Below are 20,863 nucleotides of genomic sequence, written 5' to 3'. Positions count from 1 at the left end.
ACCTTAAAGGACTAATGTAGTTTCAACCCACCTGATCTAAGTACTGTAATTTTGGTAGGCATTGTTTTATAATTCTTGTAGTTGACAATATAATTCCATTTTGGAGAAAATATTCAAGGAAGTTAACGTCCCCTTCATCTACCAACATAATTTGTACAAAGTGATTCACAACAGTGACATTAGTAAAAGGGATAAATGGAGCTAACCTAAGTGTCCACCAATCACTGAATAAGCAAATAACGGTGTCTCACTCTCAGGAAAACCTATGCTGCCAACAATAATACGTCATAGCAGTAATAAATCATAACAGCAATCACCTTCTAACTACCAACCAGGTGTGATGCTGAAGGTTAGTCTACCATGTGGCTATGTTCACACAAGCCAACACGTATCTAAAATAATAGCTAACATTTATTAAGCATTTACTTTGTGCCAGGCACTGTGCTAAATATGTTTGATCTAATTTAATCCATATAAAAACCCACTTTAGAGGTGAAGAAACTGAGTCACAATGAGATAAGGAACTTCCTAAAGCCAGAAATAGGCAGTACAGCTAAGATCTGAACCCAGGCCATCAGACTCCATCTTTCAAACATTTCACTGTGCTGTCTTCCATGAAGTAAGACTACATAAAAAAAAAAAAAAAAGGGCAAGGCACAAAGTAGGATGCATGAACACTGTCGGTAATGATTAGAGGGAAATCTCGAGCAATTTAAGTCATTAAGGGTTTAATAGCGATTATTTTTTCATGTGAAGTTGCTGACTTCCAAGCTGTCGTCATCCTTCACACAAATTTGTCTCTCCATCCACCCATCTAGCAGTTATGAACGGAGCACCTACCCTGCACCAAGGCAGTGTTCTAGAGGCCGAGGATACAGTGGTGACAGAACACAGACCTGCTCCTCATGGTGACTCCCAGCAGGCTCATCTCTGCCTGGATCACTTTCCTGGGCTCTTCTTACGGGTCCTTCTCAGTGGCTGGTGCTCAGCTCAAACATTACCTGCTTAGTAAGGCCCTCCTTGGTCACACTAAAGTAAACCACGCTCACTTTCTTCCCCTACTCGAGTGCTACCATTTGTTTGCTGCCTGACCTCTCAACTGGAGGGAAAGCCCCACAAGGGGCTAGATGGGAGGGGGAAAGAAAATAAAGAGGAAAAAAAAAGATGACAGCATGGTGGGCACTGGCAGGTGAATGTGGAGCAGGCCTGGGGCAGTGGCAGGTCAGTGGCTTTCTAGCCACGGTGGCACGGTGTGGCCAAGTGGGAAAGGGTGGAGGTGGCATATGTGGCTAGGTGGGAAAGAGAAAGAAAAGGAAGATAGGGGAAAAATAAAATAAAAAACAGCATAGCAGGAACCAGCAGGTGGGAGCAGGGCGGACCCAGGGTGATAGCGGACCAGAGGCTCTCTAGCTGTGGTGGTGTGCCATGGCCTGGCGGGAAAGGGTGGAGGTGGTGTACAGGGCTAAGTGCTAAGGAAGCGAGAAAGAAAAGAGAAAAAACAAAAAAATGGCATGGTGAGAGTTGGCGGGTGGGTGGTGGGCCAGTTGCTCTCTAGTAGAGATGGCACAGCAGGGCTTGTCAGGAAGAGGAGGAGGTGGCATATGGGGCCCGGTGGGAGAGTGAAAGAAAAGGAAAAAAAATGACGCTGTGGGAGCCAGTGGTTGGGGGTGAGGTGGAGTCAAAGTGGCGACGGGCTGGTGGCTCTTTAGCTGAGCAGCACAGCATGGTCCATCAGGAGGGGGTGGAGGTTGCATACAGGGCTAGGGGGGCGGGGGGGAGAAAGGGGAAAAAAATGATGTGGCGGGAGCTGGCAGATGGGGCAGACCCCGGGCAGTGGCAGGCTGGTGGCTATCTAGCCAAGTGGCAGGGCAGACCCAGGGTGGCAGCAGGCTGGTGGCTCTCTAACTAAGCAGCACTGCATGGGTCCGTTGGGAATGGGTAGAGGTAGTGTATAGGGCAGAAGGGTGAGCAGGGTGCGAAAGCGTGTTTCTCTGATTACCAGGTGCTCTGTTTCCTGTTTGGAGCTTTGTGAAGCTGTGTTTTCATACTCCCTGTCCAGGGTCATTGCTGGCTGTATTCCAAGATGGAGACATTGTGCTGTTAGTTGGTAGGGGACCTCCACTCTGTATCTCTTCTTGTTCTCTGTTTTCCATCAGTTTTTTCTTCCATTTTGTGTTTGATCTAGTTTGTTATCCTTTCATTCGATGCTCTGGGTTCCAGGACTGACATATGTATCTGTTTTACTTAGTTTTTCAGGTCTTTGCTACAGAGGGTCAGCACAGTGCATCTGTCTATGGCGCCAGGTTGGTGCTGCCTCTTGAGAAGAGGTTTTTAATTCTAAACATTTTCACAGTCTCTCCCTAAAAATAATGTTCTAACCCACCAACAGCCTCCGGACTGCATATATTTATTAACGTGAAGTTTCTCAGGGCAGAAATTGTGTCCTCAGTTCTTTATAGGGTACGGGATACTGACTCAATAAATGTTAAACCGGGATCGTTACCTAAAATTAGACATGTTTATAGTTTGTACTCACATAACAAAATTCAAGGTAATCCTTTAAAGTTATTTGACTTTCCTTTTCTGTTTACTTAAATGCTGACTTCTAAGAATAACTGAAGGATTAGGAAACTTTCTCTTCCCCAATTTTGAGGGCTCTCATCCTCCACCTACTCCTTTCTCACCCATCATTTACAACAATAATGCCATAAATACCGACCCCAGGGACAAGGTGATCTGTAAATACCATATTTTAAGGTAAGAAGTTATTATTACTGCTATTAACACTGATAGATCTTGCCTCTGCCAGTAATTACCAGCAGGAACTTGCTCAATAACATGGGGAGACACTGCTTTCTGTTTTTTCTTTTTTTCAAGCGGGAAATGCTGAACTTTACAGGTTAGGGAAGATATTATCTCTCAAGTAGAAATAGGTAGAAAACAAATGTGAAAGTTATCAATAAAAATGTGATCGGTGGGTACTCTGAAGCTTCAAGTATTCAGAGGGGTTGGGAGGTTTGTTGAAGGGGAAGAATCCAAGCACCGCAAGGATACTGGGTTCTCCGAAGCCTAGCAAAGGCAGGAGGACAAAGCTAAGGAAGGAGGGTGTCAAATACAAACCTTGCCTTTCAACACATTGCCTGTGGCAAGTCTCATACCTATGAAGGATCTCTATCTGCAGGGCCTAGATTCTTCTCTACTCATAGTACTCCAGTCTACTTCCATATTACAGACTAGGTAACCATTTACTTGTGTCCTGGCTTAGAAACAACCATCCTACACAATGTTTTTTCGATGGGAAAATGTATTACCAGTTCTAAACAAGTGACTTACAGAAGACCTTTTGGAAAATGTCTCATTCATAAGCTGGGGACTGCACAGAGTTGGAATCAGCTCCCGCTCGATAGCGTTTGCCAGGTATTGTGTCCCAAGAGTCACAGCAAAAAAGAAGGCAGCCTCACTGCCAGGAGTAATATAGGATACTTGGCCAAATTCTCCGATTCAAATCTGGGTTAAGCAGTAAGAATACAATGGCAAGAAAGTGAGAGGAGACTGGAGAAACTGGAAGCTGAGGAAGCTGGAGTCACACGGACCAAGGTTTGCAACCTCAATCTCAGGGACAAACTCAGTTTCTCTGGTTGCTCTTCTCCTATCAGTCCATGGCTGGCTCCTTATCACTACTCAGATCTTATTTCAACTATCGCCTTCTCAGAGGGTCTTCCCTGACTATCCATTATAAAGTCGGTCCTACCCTCACCATCAGTACCTGTCTTTACTCTTATCCTGATTTTTTTTTTCCTTCTCTTCATAGCAGCCATTATCTGAAATTACTGTATCACTGCTTTATTGTCTATCTCTATCTAAAGAACATAAACTGCAGGGGGAGCATCACTCGAGTCATATTTACTAGTGTACACCTAGGGCCTACCACACTGTATGACACGTGGAAAGCACATAAAACATATCTGTTGAACAAATAAATAAATAGGGCTGTTATGTGAGGATTAAAGGATAGAATATCTATCTATCAGTCTACCTACCTGAGGAGGCCTGGTGGCACAACTGTTAAATGCTCGGCTGCTAACTAAAAGGTCAGTGGTTTGAACCCATCAGCCTTTCTAAGGCAGGAAGATGTGGTAGTCTGCTTCTGTAAAGATTAAAGCCTTGGAAACCCTATGGGGCAGTTCTACTGTGTCCTATAGGATCTGAGTTGGAAACAACTCTACAGCACACAACAATGCCCATTCATTCATCCATCCATCACCAGGCACAGTCCTGCTACACAGCAGCCCTTAATAAATATTATAAAAGAAAAAACAGATGATACGGTTATTAGTCAGCAAGTATTTACTGAACATTTTGCATGTGCCTTGCAGCGCAGGAGAAATATGGTCCTTCTAGAAGGCAAAGCAAAAATCAGCTAAAGATTGACTGCTGCTGTTGTTGCTGTGTCAATTCTGACTCATAGCGAGCCTACAGGACAAAGTAGAACTGCCCCATAGCGTTTCCCAAGCTGTAATCTTTACAGGAGCCAGTTGCCTGGTCTTTCTTCCAAAGAGCTGCTGGTGGGTTTGAACTGCTGACCTTTCAGTTAGCAGCTGAGCACTTAACCACTGTGTCATCGGTCATCCTTAAAGACTGATAGCAATTTGAATCCTAACATAACAAAGTCTGCAAATAGAAGAAGGCAGTTATGTCATTAGCTAAACTTCTGTTACTTAGTGTTCAGAATCTACCTGAGACCCTGCTGATGCTGAGGACATGGGAAAATAGGGAGGGGTACTAGTGGTGTGGGCAAAGTGCAGAACAGTTCTGCATCTTCTCCCACAAAGGCAACCCTTCATAGAAGGCTCCTAGTCCATCTTTTTTCAAAGGAGCAAGGAGAGGAACTCACCTTAGTAAAGTGATCCCCTTTCCCTACACGTTGTATGTAGGGCCACTTATTCCATTACATGACCATCTCACCTTTTGCTCCTCCACCTTTTGCTGAGGAGCAGAGATGCTGCCATGTGAAGCCAGAAGCAACCACAAGACCTAGGTCATTTTACTTCCTTTCTCTACAGTGTTGCAACAGCAGCTGTAGCAGTGCTAGACACATTTTGGGAAGACTAAAGAACAAGGCCTGTAAGGTCTCTTTCAGCATTAAATTTCCATGAAATCTTATCTGTACCGGGATTCAGAGAATGAGTAAATTGCTTTTGCAATGTTTTGAACATGGCGTTCTTTGACTCATACTTAAAAGTTGGGCAAGAGGGTACTTATTTAAGACAGAGGTTTTCAAACTATTTTTTAACTGGCGGATGTCCTTTTTTGTAAACGAAATTCTACATGGAATACAAATGTGGGGCCCCTCTGGTTACAGCAAGAGGAGGGGTCAGGGCTCTATCCTCTAAGCTTCTCCCTTCCCTTTCTGAAGGAGCCCCCGACATCTCTGAGGGACACACATGGTTTAAGAAAAAAGGAAAAGGAAGTTAACATTTAGATAAATAAATAAAAAAAATAAAGAAATGAGTGAGGAAGATGAGAAAGTTTTTCCTTAATGTGGGGAGGGAAAAGTTGAGTAAAAAAATCAATACTTTGTAACCATCATAGTTAAGACTGGTTCAAGCAAGATTCATCATCAGATACTAAATCTAGGAGGGCAAGTTTTATCAGAAGCAGAATATTTGCACAATCTTACAAAGTCTCCCCACAGATAATTTATAAGGGGTGAAACATTGCTTCTAAAGGGGATACATTTGTTGTTTTTAGGCATGTAGAATCGGTTCTGACTCATAGTGACCCTATGTACAACAGAATGAAATGTTGCCCGGTCCTGTGCCATCCTCACAATCATTGCTATGCTTCGATCTATTGTTGTAGGCACTGTGTCAATCCATCTCGTTGTGGGTCTGCTTCTTTTTCACTGACCTACTTTACCAAGCATGATATCCTTCTCCAGGGACTGCTCCCTCCTAACACGTCCAAAGTCTGTGAGACGAAGTCTCGCCATCCTAGCTTCTAATGAGCATCCTGGGTGTACTTCTTCCAAGACAGATTTGTTCATTCTTCTAGCAGTCCATGGTATATTCAAATATTCTTTGCCAACACCATAATTCAAAGGCATCAATTCTTCTTTGGTCTTCTTTATTCATTGCCCGGGTTTCACATGCATATGAAGCAATTGAAAACACCACGGCTGGCGTCAGGTGCACCTTAGTCCTTAAGGTGTCATTTATGCTTTTTAACACTTCAGCAATTTTTTGCAGCAGATCTGCCCAGTGCAATGCATGTCTGATATCCTGCCTGCTGCATCCATGGCCATTGATTTGGATCCAAGTAAAATGAAATCCTTGACAACTTCAATCTTTTTTCTGATTATCATGATGTCGCTTATTGGCCCTAGTCATGAGGATTTTTGTTTTCTTTATGTTAAGGTGTAATCTATACTGAAGACTGTGGTCTTTGATCTTCATCAGTAAGTGCTTCAAGTCCTCTTCACTTTCAGCAAGCAAGGTTGTGTCATCTGCATAACGCAGGTTGTTAATGAATCTTCCTCCAATCCTGATGCCCCATTCTTCTTTATATAGTCCAGCTTCTTGGATTATTTGCTCAGAATATAAATTGGATAAGTATGATGAAAGGATACAATCCTGACAGACACCTTTCCTGATTTTAAACCATGCAGTATAGGCCTGTTCTGTTCGAACAACTACCTCTTGGTCTAAGTACAGGTTCCACATGAGCACAATTAAGTGTTCTAGAATTCCCATTCTTTGCAATGTTATTCATAATTTGTCATGATCCACACAGTCAAATGCCTTTGCATAGTCAATAAAACATGGGTAAACATCTTTCTGGTATTCTCTGTTTTCTGCCAAGATCCATCTGACATCAGTAACGATATTCCTCGTTCCATGTCCTCTTCTGAATTAGGCTTGAATTTTTAGCAGTTCCCTGCTGATGTACTGCTGAAACTGCTTTTGAATGATCTTCAGCAAAATTTTTCTTGCATGTGATATTAATGATTTTTAAAAATAATTTCTTCTTTCTGTTGGATCACTTTTCTTTGGAATGGGTACAAATATGGATCTCTTCCAGTCAGTTGGCCAGGTAGCTGTGGTCCAAATTTCTTGGCATAGATGATTGAGGACTTCCAACACTGCTTCCATTTGTTGAAACACCTCAATTGGTAACCTGTCACTTCCTGAAGCTTTGTTTTTTGCCAGTGCCTTCAGTGCAGCTTGGACCTCTTCCTTAAGTACCATTGGTTCTTGATCATATGCTACCTCCTGAAATGGCTGAAGTTGGCCAATTCGCTTTGGTACAGTGACTATGTATTACTTCCACTTGCTTTTGATGTTTCCTGCTTCATTCAATATCTTGCCCATAGAATCCTTCAAAATTGCAACTGGAAGCTTGAATTTTTTCTTTAGTTCTTTCTACTTGAGAAATGCTGAGTGTGTTCTTCCCTTTTGATTTTCTATCTCCAGGTCTTTTCATTTCATTATAATACTTTCCTTTGTCTTCTCAAGCCACTCTTTAAAATCTGTTCAGCTCTTTTATCATTTCTTTCTTTCACTTTAGCTACTCTACACTCAAGAGAAACTTTCAGAGTCTCCTGACATCCATTTTGGTCTTTTCTTTCTTTCCTGTCTTTTTAATGACCTCTTGCTTTCTTCATATGTGATGCCCTTGTTGTTATTCCACAACTTGTCTGGTCTTTGGTCATTAGTGTTCAATACATCAGATCTGTTCTTGAGATGGTCTCTGAATTCAGGTGGGATATACTCAAGGTCATGCTTTTGTTCTTGAGAACTTTTTATAGTTTTCTTCAACATCAACATGAACTTGCATATGAGCAATTCATGGTCTGTTCTACAGTCGGCCCCTGGCCTTGTTATGACCAATGATATTGAACTTTTCCATTGTCTCTTTCCACAGGTGTAATTGATTTGATTCCTGTGTATTCCATCTGGCAAGTTCCATGTGTATAGCCACCATTTATGCTGTTGAAAAAAGGTATTTGCAATGAAGAAGTTGTTGGTCTTGCAAAATTCTTTCATCTGACCTTCAGCATCGTTTCTAACACAAGGCCATATTTTCCAAATATCAACCCTTTTTCTTTGTTTCCAACTTTTGCATTCCAATCACCAGTAATTATCAATGCATCTTGATGGCATGTTTGATCAATTTCAGACTGCAGAAGTTGGTAAAAACCTTTAATTTCGTCATCTTTGGCCTTAGTGTTTGGTGCACAGATTTGAATAATAGTTGTATTAACTGATTTTCCTTTTAGGTGTCTGGATACTATCCTATCACTGACAGCATTGTACTTCAGAACAAATCTTGAAATGTTCTTTTTGATGATGAACGTGACACCATTCCTCTTCAATTTGTCATTCCCAGAATAGCAGAACATGTGATTGTCTGATTCAAAATGGCCAATACCAGTCCATTTCAGCTCATTAATGCTAGGATATCGATCAATATGCATCCCATTTCATTTTTTGATGACTTCCAATTTTCCCAGATTCATACTTCATACACTTCTCGTTCCAATTATTAATGGATATTTGCAGCTGTTTTTTTTTATTTTGAGTCATGCCACATCAGCAATGAAGGTCCCGAAAGCTTGACTCCATCCTTGTCGTTAAGGTCAACTCTACTTCGAGGAGGCAGCTCTTCTCCAAGCATATTTTCAGTGCCTTCCAATCTGAAGGGCTCATCTTCCGGCACTCTATCAATGTTCTGCTGCTATTCATAAGGTTGTCACTGGCCGATTTTTTTTAGAAGTAGACTGCCAGGTCCTTTTTCCTGGTCTTAGTATGGAAGCTCAGCTGAAACCTGTTTACCAAGGGTGATGCTGCTGGTATTTGAAACACCGGTGGCAAAGCTTCCAGTTATCACAGCAACAGGTAAGCCACCACAGTATGATAAATTGACAGACACGAAGGGAGGAAACATTACTAGCATTTACACTTTAAAAATGTCATGTTAACACAAAGAAAGGCTAAGGAACCATTCCATATTAATAGGTAAAAGAGACATGACAACTAAATACAATATATGACCTTCAACTGGGCCACATACTTGAGGGGAAAAATGCCATAAAAAACATTATTGGGACAACTGACAACATTTGGAATATGGATTGTCAACTGGATAAAAATATTGTATCAGTGTTAAATTTTGAGATTTTGATCACTGGACTATGGGTATGTAAAAGAGTGTTCTCTTTAGGAAAAAAACATACCGAAGTATCATGGTCTAAAAAGGGCATAATATGGGCAACCTACTCTTAAATAGTTCATAAAGAAATAAATATTACTATGTATTTACGTATTTTAGTCAAAAATCAAGTTGATGGCACCAAACAACAACACTGGAAACGCTGGTGGCATAGTGGTTAAGAGCTATGGCTGATAACCAAAAGGTTGGCAGTTCGAATCTACCAGGTGCTCCTTGAAAGCTCTATGGGGCAGTTCTGCTCTGTCCTATAAGGTCGCTATGAGTCAGAATTGATTAGACAGCAACGGGTTTGGTTTTTTTTTTGGTTAACATTTATGTATACAGAAAGCAGTGGTTCTTAGACTGAGGTCCTTGGAGGAGCACCAGCAGTCCCTGGACGTTTGTTAGAAATGTCAATTCTTGAGGCCCCGGATGAGTAAAGCATTACTGAAAAAGAAGAACAAAGTGGGAAGCCTCACACTACCTGATTTTAGAACCTATTATACTGCCACAGTAGTCAAGACAGCCTGGAACTGGTACAACAACAGATACATAGACCAATGGAACAGAATTGAGAATACAGACATAAATTCATCCATTTATGAGCAGCTGATATTTCACAACGGCTCAAGGTCTGTTAAATGCGGAAAAGACAGTCTCTTTAACAAATGGTGCTGGCATAACTGGATATCCACCTGCGAAAAAATCAAACAAGACCCATACTTCACACCATGCACAAAAACAAACTCAAAATGGATCAAAGACCTAAACATAAAATCTAAATAAAGGTCATGGAAGAAAAAATAGGGACAACACTAGGAGCCCTAATACATGGCATAAACAGAATACAAAATACTACTAATAATGCACAAACACCAGAAGACAAACTAGATGACTTGGAGCCCCTAAAAATCAAACACTTATGCTCATCCAAAGTCTTCACCAAAAGAGTAAAAACATTACCTGCAGACTGGGAAAAAAGTTTTGGCTACAACAAATCCGATCAGAGTCTAATCTCTAAAATCTACAAGATACTACAAAATCTCAACAACAAAAAGACGAATAACCCAGTTAAACAATGGACAAAGGATATTAACAGGCACTTCATCAAAGAAGACATTCAGGCGGCTAACAGATACACGAGGAAATACTTATGATCATTAGCCATTAGAGAAATACCTATCAAAACTACAATGAGATATCATTTCACTCCAACAAGGCTGGCATTAATCCAAAAAACACAAAATACATGGTGGAGAGATTGTGGAGAGATTGGAACACTTATACACTGCTGGTGGGAATGTAAAATGGTACAACCACTTTAGAAATCGATTTGGTGCTTCCTTAAAAAGCTAGAAATAGAACTACTGTAGGATTCAGCAATCCTACTCTTTGAAATATATCCTAGAGAAATAAGAGCCCTCAAACAAATAGAAATATGCACACCCATGTTTATTGCAGCACTCTTTACAATAACAAAAAGATGGAAGCAACCAAGGTGCCCATAAATGGATGAATGGATAAACAAATTACAGTATATTCACACAATGGAATATTACACAACGATAACAATGATGAATCCGTGAAACGTCTCATAACATGGAGGAATCTGGAAGGCATTATGCTGAGTGAAATTAGTCAGTTGCAAAAGGACAAATATTGTATGAGACCACTATCATAAGAACTGAAGAAAAGGTTTAAACACAGAAGAAAACATTCTTTGATGGTTATGAGGGTGGGGAGGGAGGGAGATGGGTATTTACTAGTTAGATGGTAGACAAGAATTATTTTAGGTAAAGGGAAGGACAACATACAATACAGGGGAAGTCAGCACAACTGGACTAAACCAAAAGCTAAAAAGTTTCCTGAATATAGCCAAACACTTCGAGGGACAGAATAGCAGGCGCAGGAGTCTGGGGACAAAGGTTTCGGGGGACATCTAGGTCAACTGGCATAACAAAGTGTATTAAGAAAATGTTCTGCATTCCATTTTGGTGAGTGGCATCTGGGTTCTTAAAGGCTAGCAAGTGGCCATCTAGGGTGCATCAACTGGTCTCAACCCACGTGAAGCAAAGGAGAACAAAGAAAACCAAAGACACAAGGAAAATACAAGCCCAAGAGACAGAAAGGGCCACATAAGCCAGAGACTCCACCAGCTGAGACTGGAAGAAGTAGATGGTACCCGGCTATCACCAATGACTGCCCTGATAGGAAACACAACAGAGAATCCCTGATGGAGCAGGAGAAAAGTGGGATGCAGACCTCAAATTCTAGTAAAAAGGCCAGACTTAATGGTCTGACTGAGACTGGAGGGACCCCAGAGGTCATGGTCCCTGGGCTCTCTTTTAGCCCAAAACTAAAACCATTTCTGAGGCCAACTCTTCAGACAAAGATTAGACTGGACTATAGGATACAAGATGATACTGGTGAGGAGTGTGCTTCTTAGCTCAAGCAGACACATCAGACTATGTGGGCAGCTCCTGGCCAGAAGCGAGATGAGACGGGAGAGGGGGACAGGAACCGGTTGAATGAACACAGGAAATATAGGGTGGAGAGGAGGAGTGTGTTGTCACACAGTAGAGAGAGCAAGTAGGGTCACATAACAATGCATGTATAAGATTTTGTATGAGAAACTGACTTGAACTATAAACTTGCTCTTAATGCACAATAAAAAAATGAAAAAGAAATGTCAATTCTTGGGCCCCACCCCGGACCTGCTGAATCAGTTGTTGTGGGGCTGGGGTCTAGCTATCTGGGTTTTAACAAGACCTCCAGTGGATTCTGATTCATGCTAAAATTTGAAAACCATTGATACTGAGAGAATGATAACACGATGAGGTGAAATGTAAAAAAACTGGTGAATCTGAGTAAAGGGTATAAGGGAGTTTTCAGTATTATTCTTGTAACTTTTCCTTAAGTTTCAATTATTTTCAAAGAAAAAATTAATGATAGCAACAAAAAGATGAACTCTGGGCAATGTCTGAAGACATGTGGAGAGAACACCCAGGAGGCAAAGAGGCAAATCCCCTAATCGCAGGGAGTGATGAAATTTCTAAGTAAAGTTGCAGCAACTCCAATCCAGAGTGGGAAGCAGGATACTTGCAAGGTCTTCAAACAACAAATCTCCTTGCAGAGAACGGATACAGATCACACTAACCTGAATAGGAGAGTCCGGCAATCTCTATAAAGAGCTCTTCTTCCGAAAAGCTTTCGGGGAGCAGTAGGAAAGCAGCATTCACAGCGCTCTTCAGATTTTTATCAAGGGCTGCCCTAAGAGTGGCATTCTCATTCATTGCTACGATTTTCACCTGAAAAAAACAGCAGACCATTCAGAAGGTAAGTTCCAGAAGCAAAGCACTGCTCAAGCTATGGGTGTGCACATGCACTGAAAGTCTCCCAAACTTTTAGTCCTGAAGATCCTGGAGTATCAGGCCAGTTGACAAGAAGTAATTAGAATCCTAATAAGCAATCCCAGAGTCTCCTGTTTTATGCCAAAGTCAGAGAAATCATAACACAGGAAAGGACCAAAATGCCAATGAAAGCGAAATAAATATTCCTCTTAAAAAAGGAAACTCATCATGGGTTTTGAGACAGAAATCAGTACAAAGGGAGTAAACGTCCTTTGGAAAGTCTAGTTTTTTAAATTATTTTCTAATCTCACTGTTCTTCACTTAATTTTCAGGGGAGCACTCTGTTCTTGCCTATATATATAACTTGAGCAGTTTATGTTCTATTTCACGACTTCTAGATAAACTGATTTTGAACTTGACTAAGAAAAAGAAAATTAGGTACAGTAGAAAAGAGCATGGGTTTTAGACATAGGTCTGGGCTCAAGTCCAGGTATTTACTAGCTGTGTGAGTTTGGGAAAATTACTTCTCTGAATTTAAGTCCTCATCTCTACAATGAAGATAATAAATTTGCACTAAAAGACTGTCAGAGAGATTGAATAAGATAATGTATGTAAAGTATCCAGGGTACTAGCAAATATCTTGCTTAATCAATAAATGCTTATTGATTCTTTCTCTTCCCTTTCACTGGCTACCAAGTTTACAGTTCCTCTTGAAAAGGGTTTTTCTCCTAAAAACAAAGCAGAAGCTGCTTTGAAATTTTCCCAATTTCATTAAAATACAAAGAGGCTCACTTTGTTTTAAGATTCTGAGTTTTAAAGATCTTAACAGTGTAAGAGAATGTGCTCAAGTCCCAGCTCCCTTTCTCACTAGCTCTGTGACTATTGATATAATTCCTTATCAGTAAACTGAGGGTTAATAACAGAACCAAGCTCACAAGGTGGCTGGGAAGATTAACTGAGGTACTACATATGAACCCTCAGCAGGTATGTGTGTTTCCTGGTGCACAATGCAAGAGTTTCTCTGTTTTCACAAGTGAGAGTGCATCAAAATCACCCGGAGGACTTGTTAAAATATATACTGCCCCACCAACAGAGTTTCAGATTCAGAAGGCCCCGGTGAGGACTTAAAATGTACGTTTGTAACAAGTTCCTGGGTACCCACATTTTGAGAACCACTGCTCTAAGGTGTATACGTAGAAGTAGAATTGCCCAACTGCTCTTTAGAGTGGTTGTACCAATTCCCACTCCTGCCATCATCTTTTTAAAACACATGCTGTTTCGGACTGATCTTCTAAACCAGGAAAGGGTCTTGTTTTTAAGTGCTATCAGGTCGATTCCGACTCATGGTGACTCTATCGGACAGAGCAGAACTGTTCCACAGGGTTTCCAAGGCTGTAAGCTTTCCGGAAGCAGACTGCCACATCTTCCTCCTGAGGAGCTGCTGGTGAGTTGGAACCGCCAACCATTTGGTTAGCAGGTAAGCACTTTAACCACTGTGTCACCAGGGCTCCTTAGAAGTCGTTAATAAGGACCCCTATATATCAGAAATGTAGCTACCATCTCTAAGCCATTTAGTGCTCTCACCAAATTTTCTTCCAATTGTGGAAACCGGGATTTAAGTTATCTTTTATTTGTCAATTATAGATGATTTCTGACAATACACTATAATAACATTTTCAAAATAATATTAGAAAGCCAGGAACGAGAATAATGTCTATCCCAAGGTATAATTTCTTCTCTCTTTTCTTATTAATTGTAATAAGCAGTACTATAAAACACATAATTAATTTATGAACAAGACTTAAGAACCTAAATTCCACCTTTTACCTTTATTTTTCCCCACTTTTTTTCTAAGGGAATATTCTTATGGCCAAACTCCCATGCGCTAGCTAAGCTGCTTGATTCAATACCACTACCTCCTCCCTTGTAATTACCAGTTAATCGCCCTTAATTAAGCCTTTCAGCACTTGTGCGCGTTAAGTATTGTTGCAATCAACTGCACAGAGTAAAACCAAGGAGCATGACTTGCCCAAGGTTGCATAATGCGTTGATGGCAAAAATCAGGGTAACACCCTATACTTGGCAAATCCAGCTCTAAATATTTTGAATTATTCTCATACAGTTCTCATACATACATTCAGTTTGGGATCTGTTCTAGTTAACTTATCTTGAAAGATGATGGAAACAAATTCTAAGGTCCTAAACAACTTCTGTATTTATTCCTTGAATAGCTTCACCAAACCTTTCATTCCTTATAGAATCATGGATCTAAGAGAGATTTTGAAAGAACATTTACTCCAACCTCCTCATTTACTGATGGGGAAACTGAGGCCCAGAGGGGTTAAAATATTTCCCCAAAGAAGTAGTGGCATGCCCAGACGTGTCCCCAGGTCTTTTCTAGTGCTCTTTCCACAACACTGGGATGCCTCCTTACTTCCAAACTCCCATTCTTCTTCCTCGTTCACCAGGTCCTTCTAAATAATCCTTCTCCCTCTCTTTTTTTGGGTTTGGTTCACAGAAGCTCAGTGAAGTTAGAAGCTATTTTGAGATGCTAACAAATCAGAGATGCAAAGAAAAGAGGAAATTTTCCTATTCAACAAAATACACTTGTTCTCTGAAAAGTTGTTCTACTTAGGTTGTAAGAAAACAGTCTGTTTGCTATTTTGGGTTAAGAGTGAAAATAAAAATATCCTTACTCAAAGGGAAAATGTCAGCTCAGAAGACTCTGCTATTATGCTGATCTGGTTCTTCAACGTAAGGTGAACTAGGAACTTGTCTCTGCAGCGCTGCTATTTGTTGCTCAGAGTGAAAAGCCAATGAACTCTTGGGAGACTGCCAGAGGGGCCTGGGAAAAAAAGCAAGTCCTCAGATTTGTGAATAGCTGTTTGTATCTTGCTGGGAATGCCCCGACCTGAACTGCATAGATAACACTGGCACAACTGCTACGAGAAAATCTTCACTGGAGAGAGGAAGGGGCAACGTTTGCAGGGACTTTCAAAGCCCGAATCGAGAGATTTGTGAGTACCTTTCAAAATAGAAAAAAGGAGAAAGTCACGTGTGGTCTCCTCTATGACACAGTCACATGAAGAGAGGCCTTCAGTTGCAAAGAGGGAAGTTCAAGCCACAAAGAACACAGCCCTGCCTAGTGTTCAAATACTCAGTCACTAACCAAATGCCCCTTCCTGCAGAACTTTTCCATCCGAATGACCAGAAAGGCTAACTCTTCTCAATGGTCAGCACTTGAGGATGAAGAAGAAACAGGGAACATTAGAGCTGGGTGAAGCCTTGTTAATTATCTACTGGTCGGACTGTGGGCTCTCCGAGGACAAGCAAGTGGTGTCTTGTTCTTTTTTTTTTTTTTTTTAATTCCTTTGGCACACACGGAGAGAAAACCTAGTTGTCTTTTGAATAAGTAAATGAATGGCTCAATCTTTGCATTTCAAAGGCTAGAGGCCCAAAGATTTGCTCACAGCTGGGCAGAGCCAAGACAGTAGCCAGGTTTTCCAAATCCCAGTTCAGGGATCTTTTATATAGCTGAGATTTTTCTAACTACAAAAATTAAACCAATAAAGCTAAAACATGGTGATAGCTGCACAACTCGGAATGTACTAAAAACCAACAGACTGTATGGTATGTGAATTATATCTCAATAAAGCTGTTATAAAAAATAAAGCTACGATACCAGCAATTAAAAGAGAAAATAAATTGCAATAAATACATCAGCTAACTTAAATTAAAATCCTCTTAACAAGGTAGCAAAAATACCATTATATGTCAACGTGAATGCTTTAAAACTTCGAAGCAAAATTACCTATACACTAAAATAATGTGAGGTACAAAAATTCAAACTTATGTTAAATAAATCAGGAAACAACTATTAATATTAGAGTTCTTTTGATTTAAAAAAGATTAGCTACGCGGTTCTATTATATACTTTAAATCTCACAGTTCTTGGGGGGGAAAAAGACTCAAACTTAAGGCTATACTAGAAATAAAAATGAAGTATCTCTTCAACTAGAGTGAATTTAATGGAAAAGTATGATAGAAATTTAATTTATATTCTACTTTTCCAGAAATGACCATCTTTTTAAGAAAGGTATTCCTTTACATTCTTTTTAAAGACAAATTGCTAGTGATTGAGAAATTCTATTTCAATTGGCAATATGCTGGACGCTTAACACATAAAAAAATTCACACTCATTTTCTCATAATTCTTTCTTAAGATATTCACCCAATTTCCTTGTCCAAACGCTACCACCCTTTTCTTTCATCGGTGATTTGTTCCTTTATGAAGTTTGATTAATACTTGCTGCCACCTAGAGGTAAAAATTGTTTGCTTAAGGACAGTTATCACAGATTCTCTGGAAGGGTCAACAAGAAACTGATGACCAGTGACTTCCACTGCACAGAGAAATGGGCCAGGAGTGGATGTCATACACCCATTTATTATTTTCGATTTTTTTTTTCCTTTACCTTCGGTATGTTCAACACTTTCAAGTGATTTTTAAGACAGTCAAATTAATTTTCTTGCTGCAGGATTAATAAGCTCGAGGGAGAGTCACTGACATCAACAACATTTTCTTCTCTCCAGAGAAATTCCAAGTTAGGTGAGAAATGCAGTTTTGCATGGTATGGCTATAGGTGCTACAGCTCATCTCGTATTGCTGTTTTTATCTTAAAGGATATATGTACGATAGATAAAATCTGAGGTCATTTTCTGGGCTTAGATTCTGAGATTCCATGGCATTTCAGTTTCTAAAGCCTATTTCTTTTATCAGATTTGACATATTCTTAGCATAAAGCACAGTATAGAAAATAATACAAAATTTTCACATTCAGTATCTCATGCGATCGCCAAATAACTCTGAGATGGGCAAGGAAAGAGAAGGGAAAGACGATCTGCTGAGTGTCACTAAGTGTCAGGCATTTTAGAACTCTTCTGGGGTCCAGTGGTGTCACTATGGAGACGCGGGGGGTTCTGGTCAGAACTGTCATTATTACACCATTATAAGGACGCTCCAAATCGTGTGAGTTCACCTGCACCTGCTACAAGCATGCATTGTTGTTTTCGTTGCTGCCGGTGTTTCTATAGTCACTGCTTTTGTCAAGTTTTCTGGGATTTTAGCAACAATATTGTGGTAATCAGTATTTGTGAACCTCTATCAGTAAGGTTTTTTTAAGAATGAAGTAGTAATTAACGTCATTAAAGTAGTGGTCACCTCACCTCAGGTACCTGAAAAGCCGGATCAGTCTTGGGCACTTAACGTGTGTGAAAGGTTTTGGTGGAGATCTGTGCCTTTACAAGGTAGGCATTTTGCGTGACTTTGGAAATCAAGGTACTACTCTGGTTAGTAATTTGATCTGTTTTCTTATATACTGTAAAAGGTCTAAGTTACAATGTGGTATTTTGCTGTTACTCATGCCCATTTCTTTTCTTTTTTAGCTTCTCAAATACGGGGTATTAGCACTAGTATTCTGACTGAAGATCTCCTCACCTGGAGTAACTTATACATCGGAGAAGGAAAAGGAGGAGTGGCATATGAGAATTACGATTTATGGGTAACGTTAGCACAAAACACATTACTTAAGATTCTGTATGGTCTGATATGGGAGGAGGTCCATGGGAGGGGGATGACACCATGAGTTACGTGAGTGACACCAACCCTAGTGACTCTACTGCTGGGGTCAGGGTTATTAGCTTCACTCCAAAGATGAGAGTCTACTGAGGCTCAGGGAGATTAAGTCAGGGGTGCACGGCCATATAGCAAGGGAGTGTCAGAGCTGGAATCCAAACCCGAAGTCTGTCTGATTCTGAAACACCAGTGTTCTTTCCAGCACTATTACCCTGTTTCTAACTTGCAATACCTTCATGAAGTAGGCAGGGCAAGTATTGCTATCCCCATTCAAGAGGTAAATTAACTGAGGTTCAGAAAGATAAAACACGTCACCAAAGTTCACATAAAGAGCCAATAAGTCGCAGGAATGGATATGATCCAAGACTTCTAATCCCATGTTCATTATTCTTCCCACCAAGCTACAGAATTTGTAAATTTAAAAAGAAAAAAAAAACTTGGAAAGAAAATGAATATTTATAAAGTTTCAATTGCATTTACTTGCTCGATTATGAGATTTACTAGTTATCTAGTCTAGAAATCAGAAATTCATTTATTTGGATATAAAATTATTCCAGTAAGTCTACTGCTTCCAGGGAGCCCTGGTGGCGCAGTGGTTAAGAGCTCGGTTGCTAACCAGACAGCTAGCAGTTAGAATCCACCAGCCGCTCCTTGGAAAGCCCATGGGTCAGTTCTGCTCTGTCCTATAGGGCTGCTGTGAGTCAGAGTTGACACGACAGCAACGGGTTTTCGGTTCTGGCCTTTTAAAGAATGTTTTTACTGAATAATTACATTCGATAAAATGTACAAGTCTTAACGGTAGAGCTTGATAAATTTTCACGTACGCACACACCCATGTAACCATCAACTGTGATCTTTCAGTTCTCAGAAGAAAGGCCTGGCGATCTACTGCCTAAAGGTCGTAGCCACTGAAAACCTAGGGAACACTGTTCTACTCTAAAACACATGGGGTTGCCAAGAGTCAGGCTTGACTCAACAGCAACTGGGATTTTGATGATGAAGTTGTTTTTCTTTCAAGGTACCTCTGGGTAGACTTTAACTGCCAATCCTCCAGTTAGTAGCCGGGCGCTTAACTCTTTGTGCCACCTAGAGACCTCTCAGAGAGGACAGGCATCCCCACTCACCGGTTTTTGGAGTCGTCCAGCAATGTATAAGTTATTCCAGGTGAGGAGATCTTCAATCAGTATACTAGTGCTAATAACCCCATATTTGATAAGCTAAAAAAGAAAAGAAATGGGCATGAATAACAGCAAAATACCACGTTGTAACTTAGACTTTTTACAGAATGTAAGAAAACAGATCAAATTACTAACCAGAGTAGTACCTTGATTTCCAAAGTCACACAAAATGCCTACCTTGTAAAGGCACAGATCTCCACCAAAACCTTTCACACATGTTTAGTGCCCAAGACTGATCTGGCTTTTCAGGTACCTGAGGTGAGGTGACCACTACTTTAGTGACGTTAAAGACAGAATGGCTTTTGGGGGCTATGTAGCATTGGTCCTCAGTGGAGTGAATTAAAAAAACTGGTCCTTAGCCACAGATAGACTGAGAAGCAGTGATGCAGTTCAGTCTCCTCTTTTTAAAAAGAAGAAACTCAGGGCCCAGAGAAAACAAACCATGTGCCCAAGATGACACTACCAGTAACAGAGTCAAAACTAGATTCTAGAATTTTAGTCTGGTCTTCCAAAGTTCTTTTTACCACCAGGTATAAGAAGTTTCCTTTCATTAAAAGTTTTCACTGACATCCTTTACATAGCAAATTTCTCTTTTGCTACTATTTCAAACACTTATATTTAAAAAACAACATCCAAAAAAGAAAAACTCTTTATCAGTGCTAAACACATGGAATTAAAGTCAAGCTCATTTCAATAGTAAACTGACTGTGGTGCAATGGATCGCCATGGTCTTGTTAACTCCCACCAAATGACTGGGTGGGACTATGTAAAATAAGGAGCTTATAGACCACCATGGGGATTGGACAGCTTGCTAATAATGCAAATAAGGTGCATGGCACTCTTGCAGGGGTCCCACCATGCAAAAAAGGTATATGGAGCCTTAACGAGGGGACTGGTCAGTTTTGCCATCCCACTAGGCTTAAAACGAGCCAACTCAGAGACAGACAGGGGGTATCTCAATTCCACCAAGAAGAAGAGATGCAAGCACAGTATGTCCTTTGGACCCAGAGACCCTGTGCTGAGAACCACCTAGACCCAGGAGACAGAGAGGTGAGTGTGAGAGACAGAGCTGTAACATTGGAGACAGTATAAGACGGTGAGAAGTGGTGGCAGAGAGGCAGTGGCAGCAGAACCAGAAGACCAACGCGACACAGCACAGTGAGCTTCCCACACCACAGAGTAAGGCGGTTACAGTGAGTGTACCGACTCACGGAGAAAGGGAGCTGAGTGCCTTCAGGCAGGAGGCTTCCGGGGAGAGTGGGGTGACGCCAGGTACTTGTTAGCAGAGCTAGGCTTGCCAACCCACAAAGAGAGAGACAGAGCTGAGCGCCTCTGGGGCTGAGGCTTGCTAGTGGAGTTAGGTGCCCCTGGGGAACTTACTGGCAGAACTGAAGAGCTTTGTTAATACTTGTCCAAGCAGGGCAGAGGCCTGGCCAAGGGGCCGAGGGGCCGAGGGGCCCAGGGCCAGAGAGAGCCTGCCTGCAGGCATGGC

At 40.9% G+C, this 20,863-nt stretch overlaps 1 protein-coding gene across 6 annotated transcripts in view; it reads right to left on the bottom strand.

Moving 5' to 3' along the window:
* Nucleotides 1–20,863, bottom strand: part of TAMM41 (TAM41 mitochondrial translocator assembly and maintenance homolog) — a 63,007-nt gene that overhangs the window by 36,183 nt on the left and 5,961 nt on the right. For 5 of the 6 annotated variants that reach the window (XM_064274872.1, XM_064274875.1, XM_003409752.4 and 2 more), the window contains exons 3-4: nt 19,318–19,410; nt 12,368–12,518 (exon numbers count right to left, since the gene is read on the bottom strand). In XM_064274872.1, coding sequence (XP_064130942.1) covers nt 12,368–12,518; nt 19,318–19,410 — 244 coding nt within the window. Of the gene's footprint in view, nt 1–12,367; nt 12,519–15,256; nt 15,362–19,317; nt 19,411–20,863 lie in introns of those variants that run through there. The other variant, XM_064274876.1, reaches the window with a different exon arrangement.

The sequence above is a fragment of the Loxodonta africana genome, chromosome 22 (assembly GCF_030014295.1).
Source record: "Loxodonta africana isolate mLoxAfr1 chromosome 22, mLoxAfr1.hap2, whole genome shotgun sequence".
Lineage (NCBI taxonomy): Eukaryota > Metazoa > Chordata > Mammalia > Proboscidea > Elephantidae > Loxodonta > Loxodonta africana.
The sequence above is the reverse complement of the archived record's forward strand: the minus strand, read 5'-3'. Positions and strand labels throughout refer to the sequence as shown.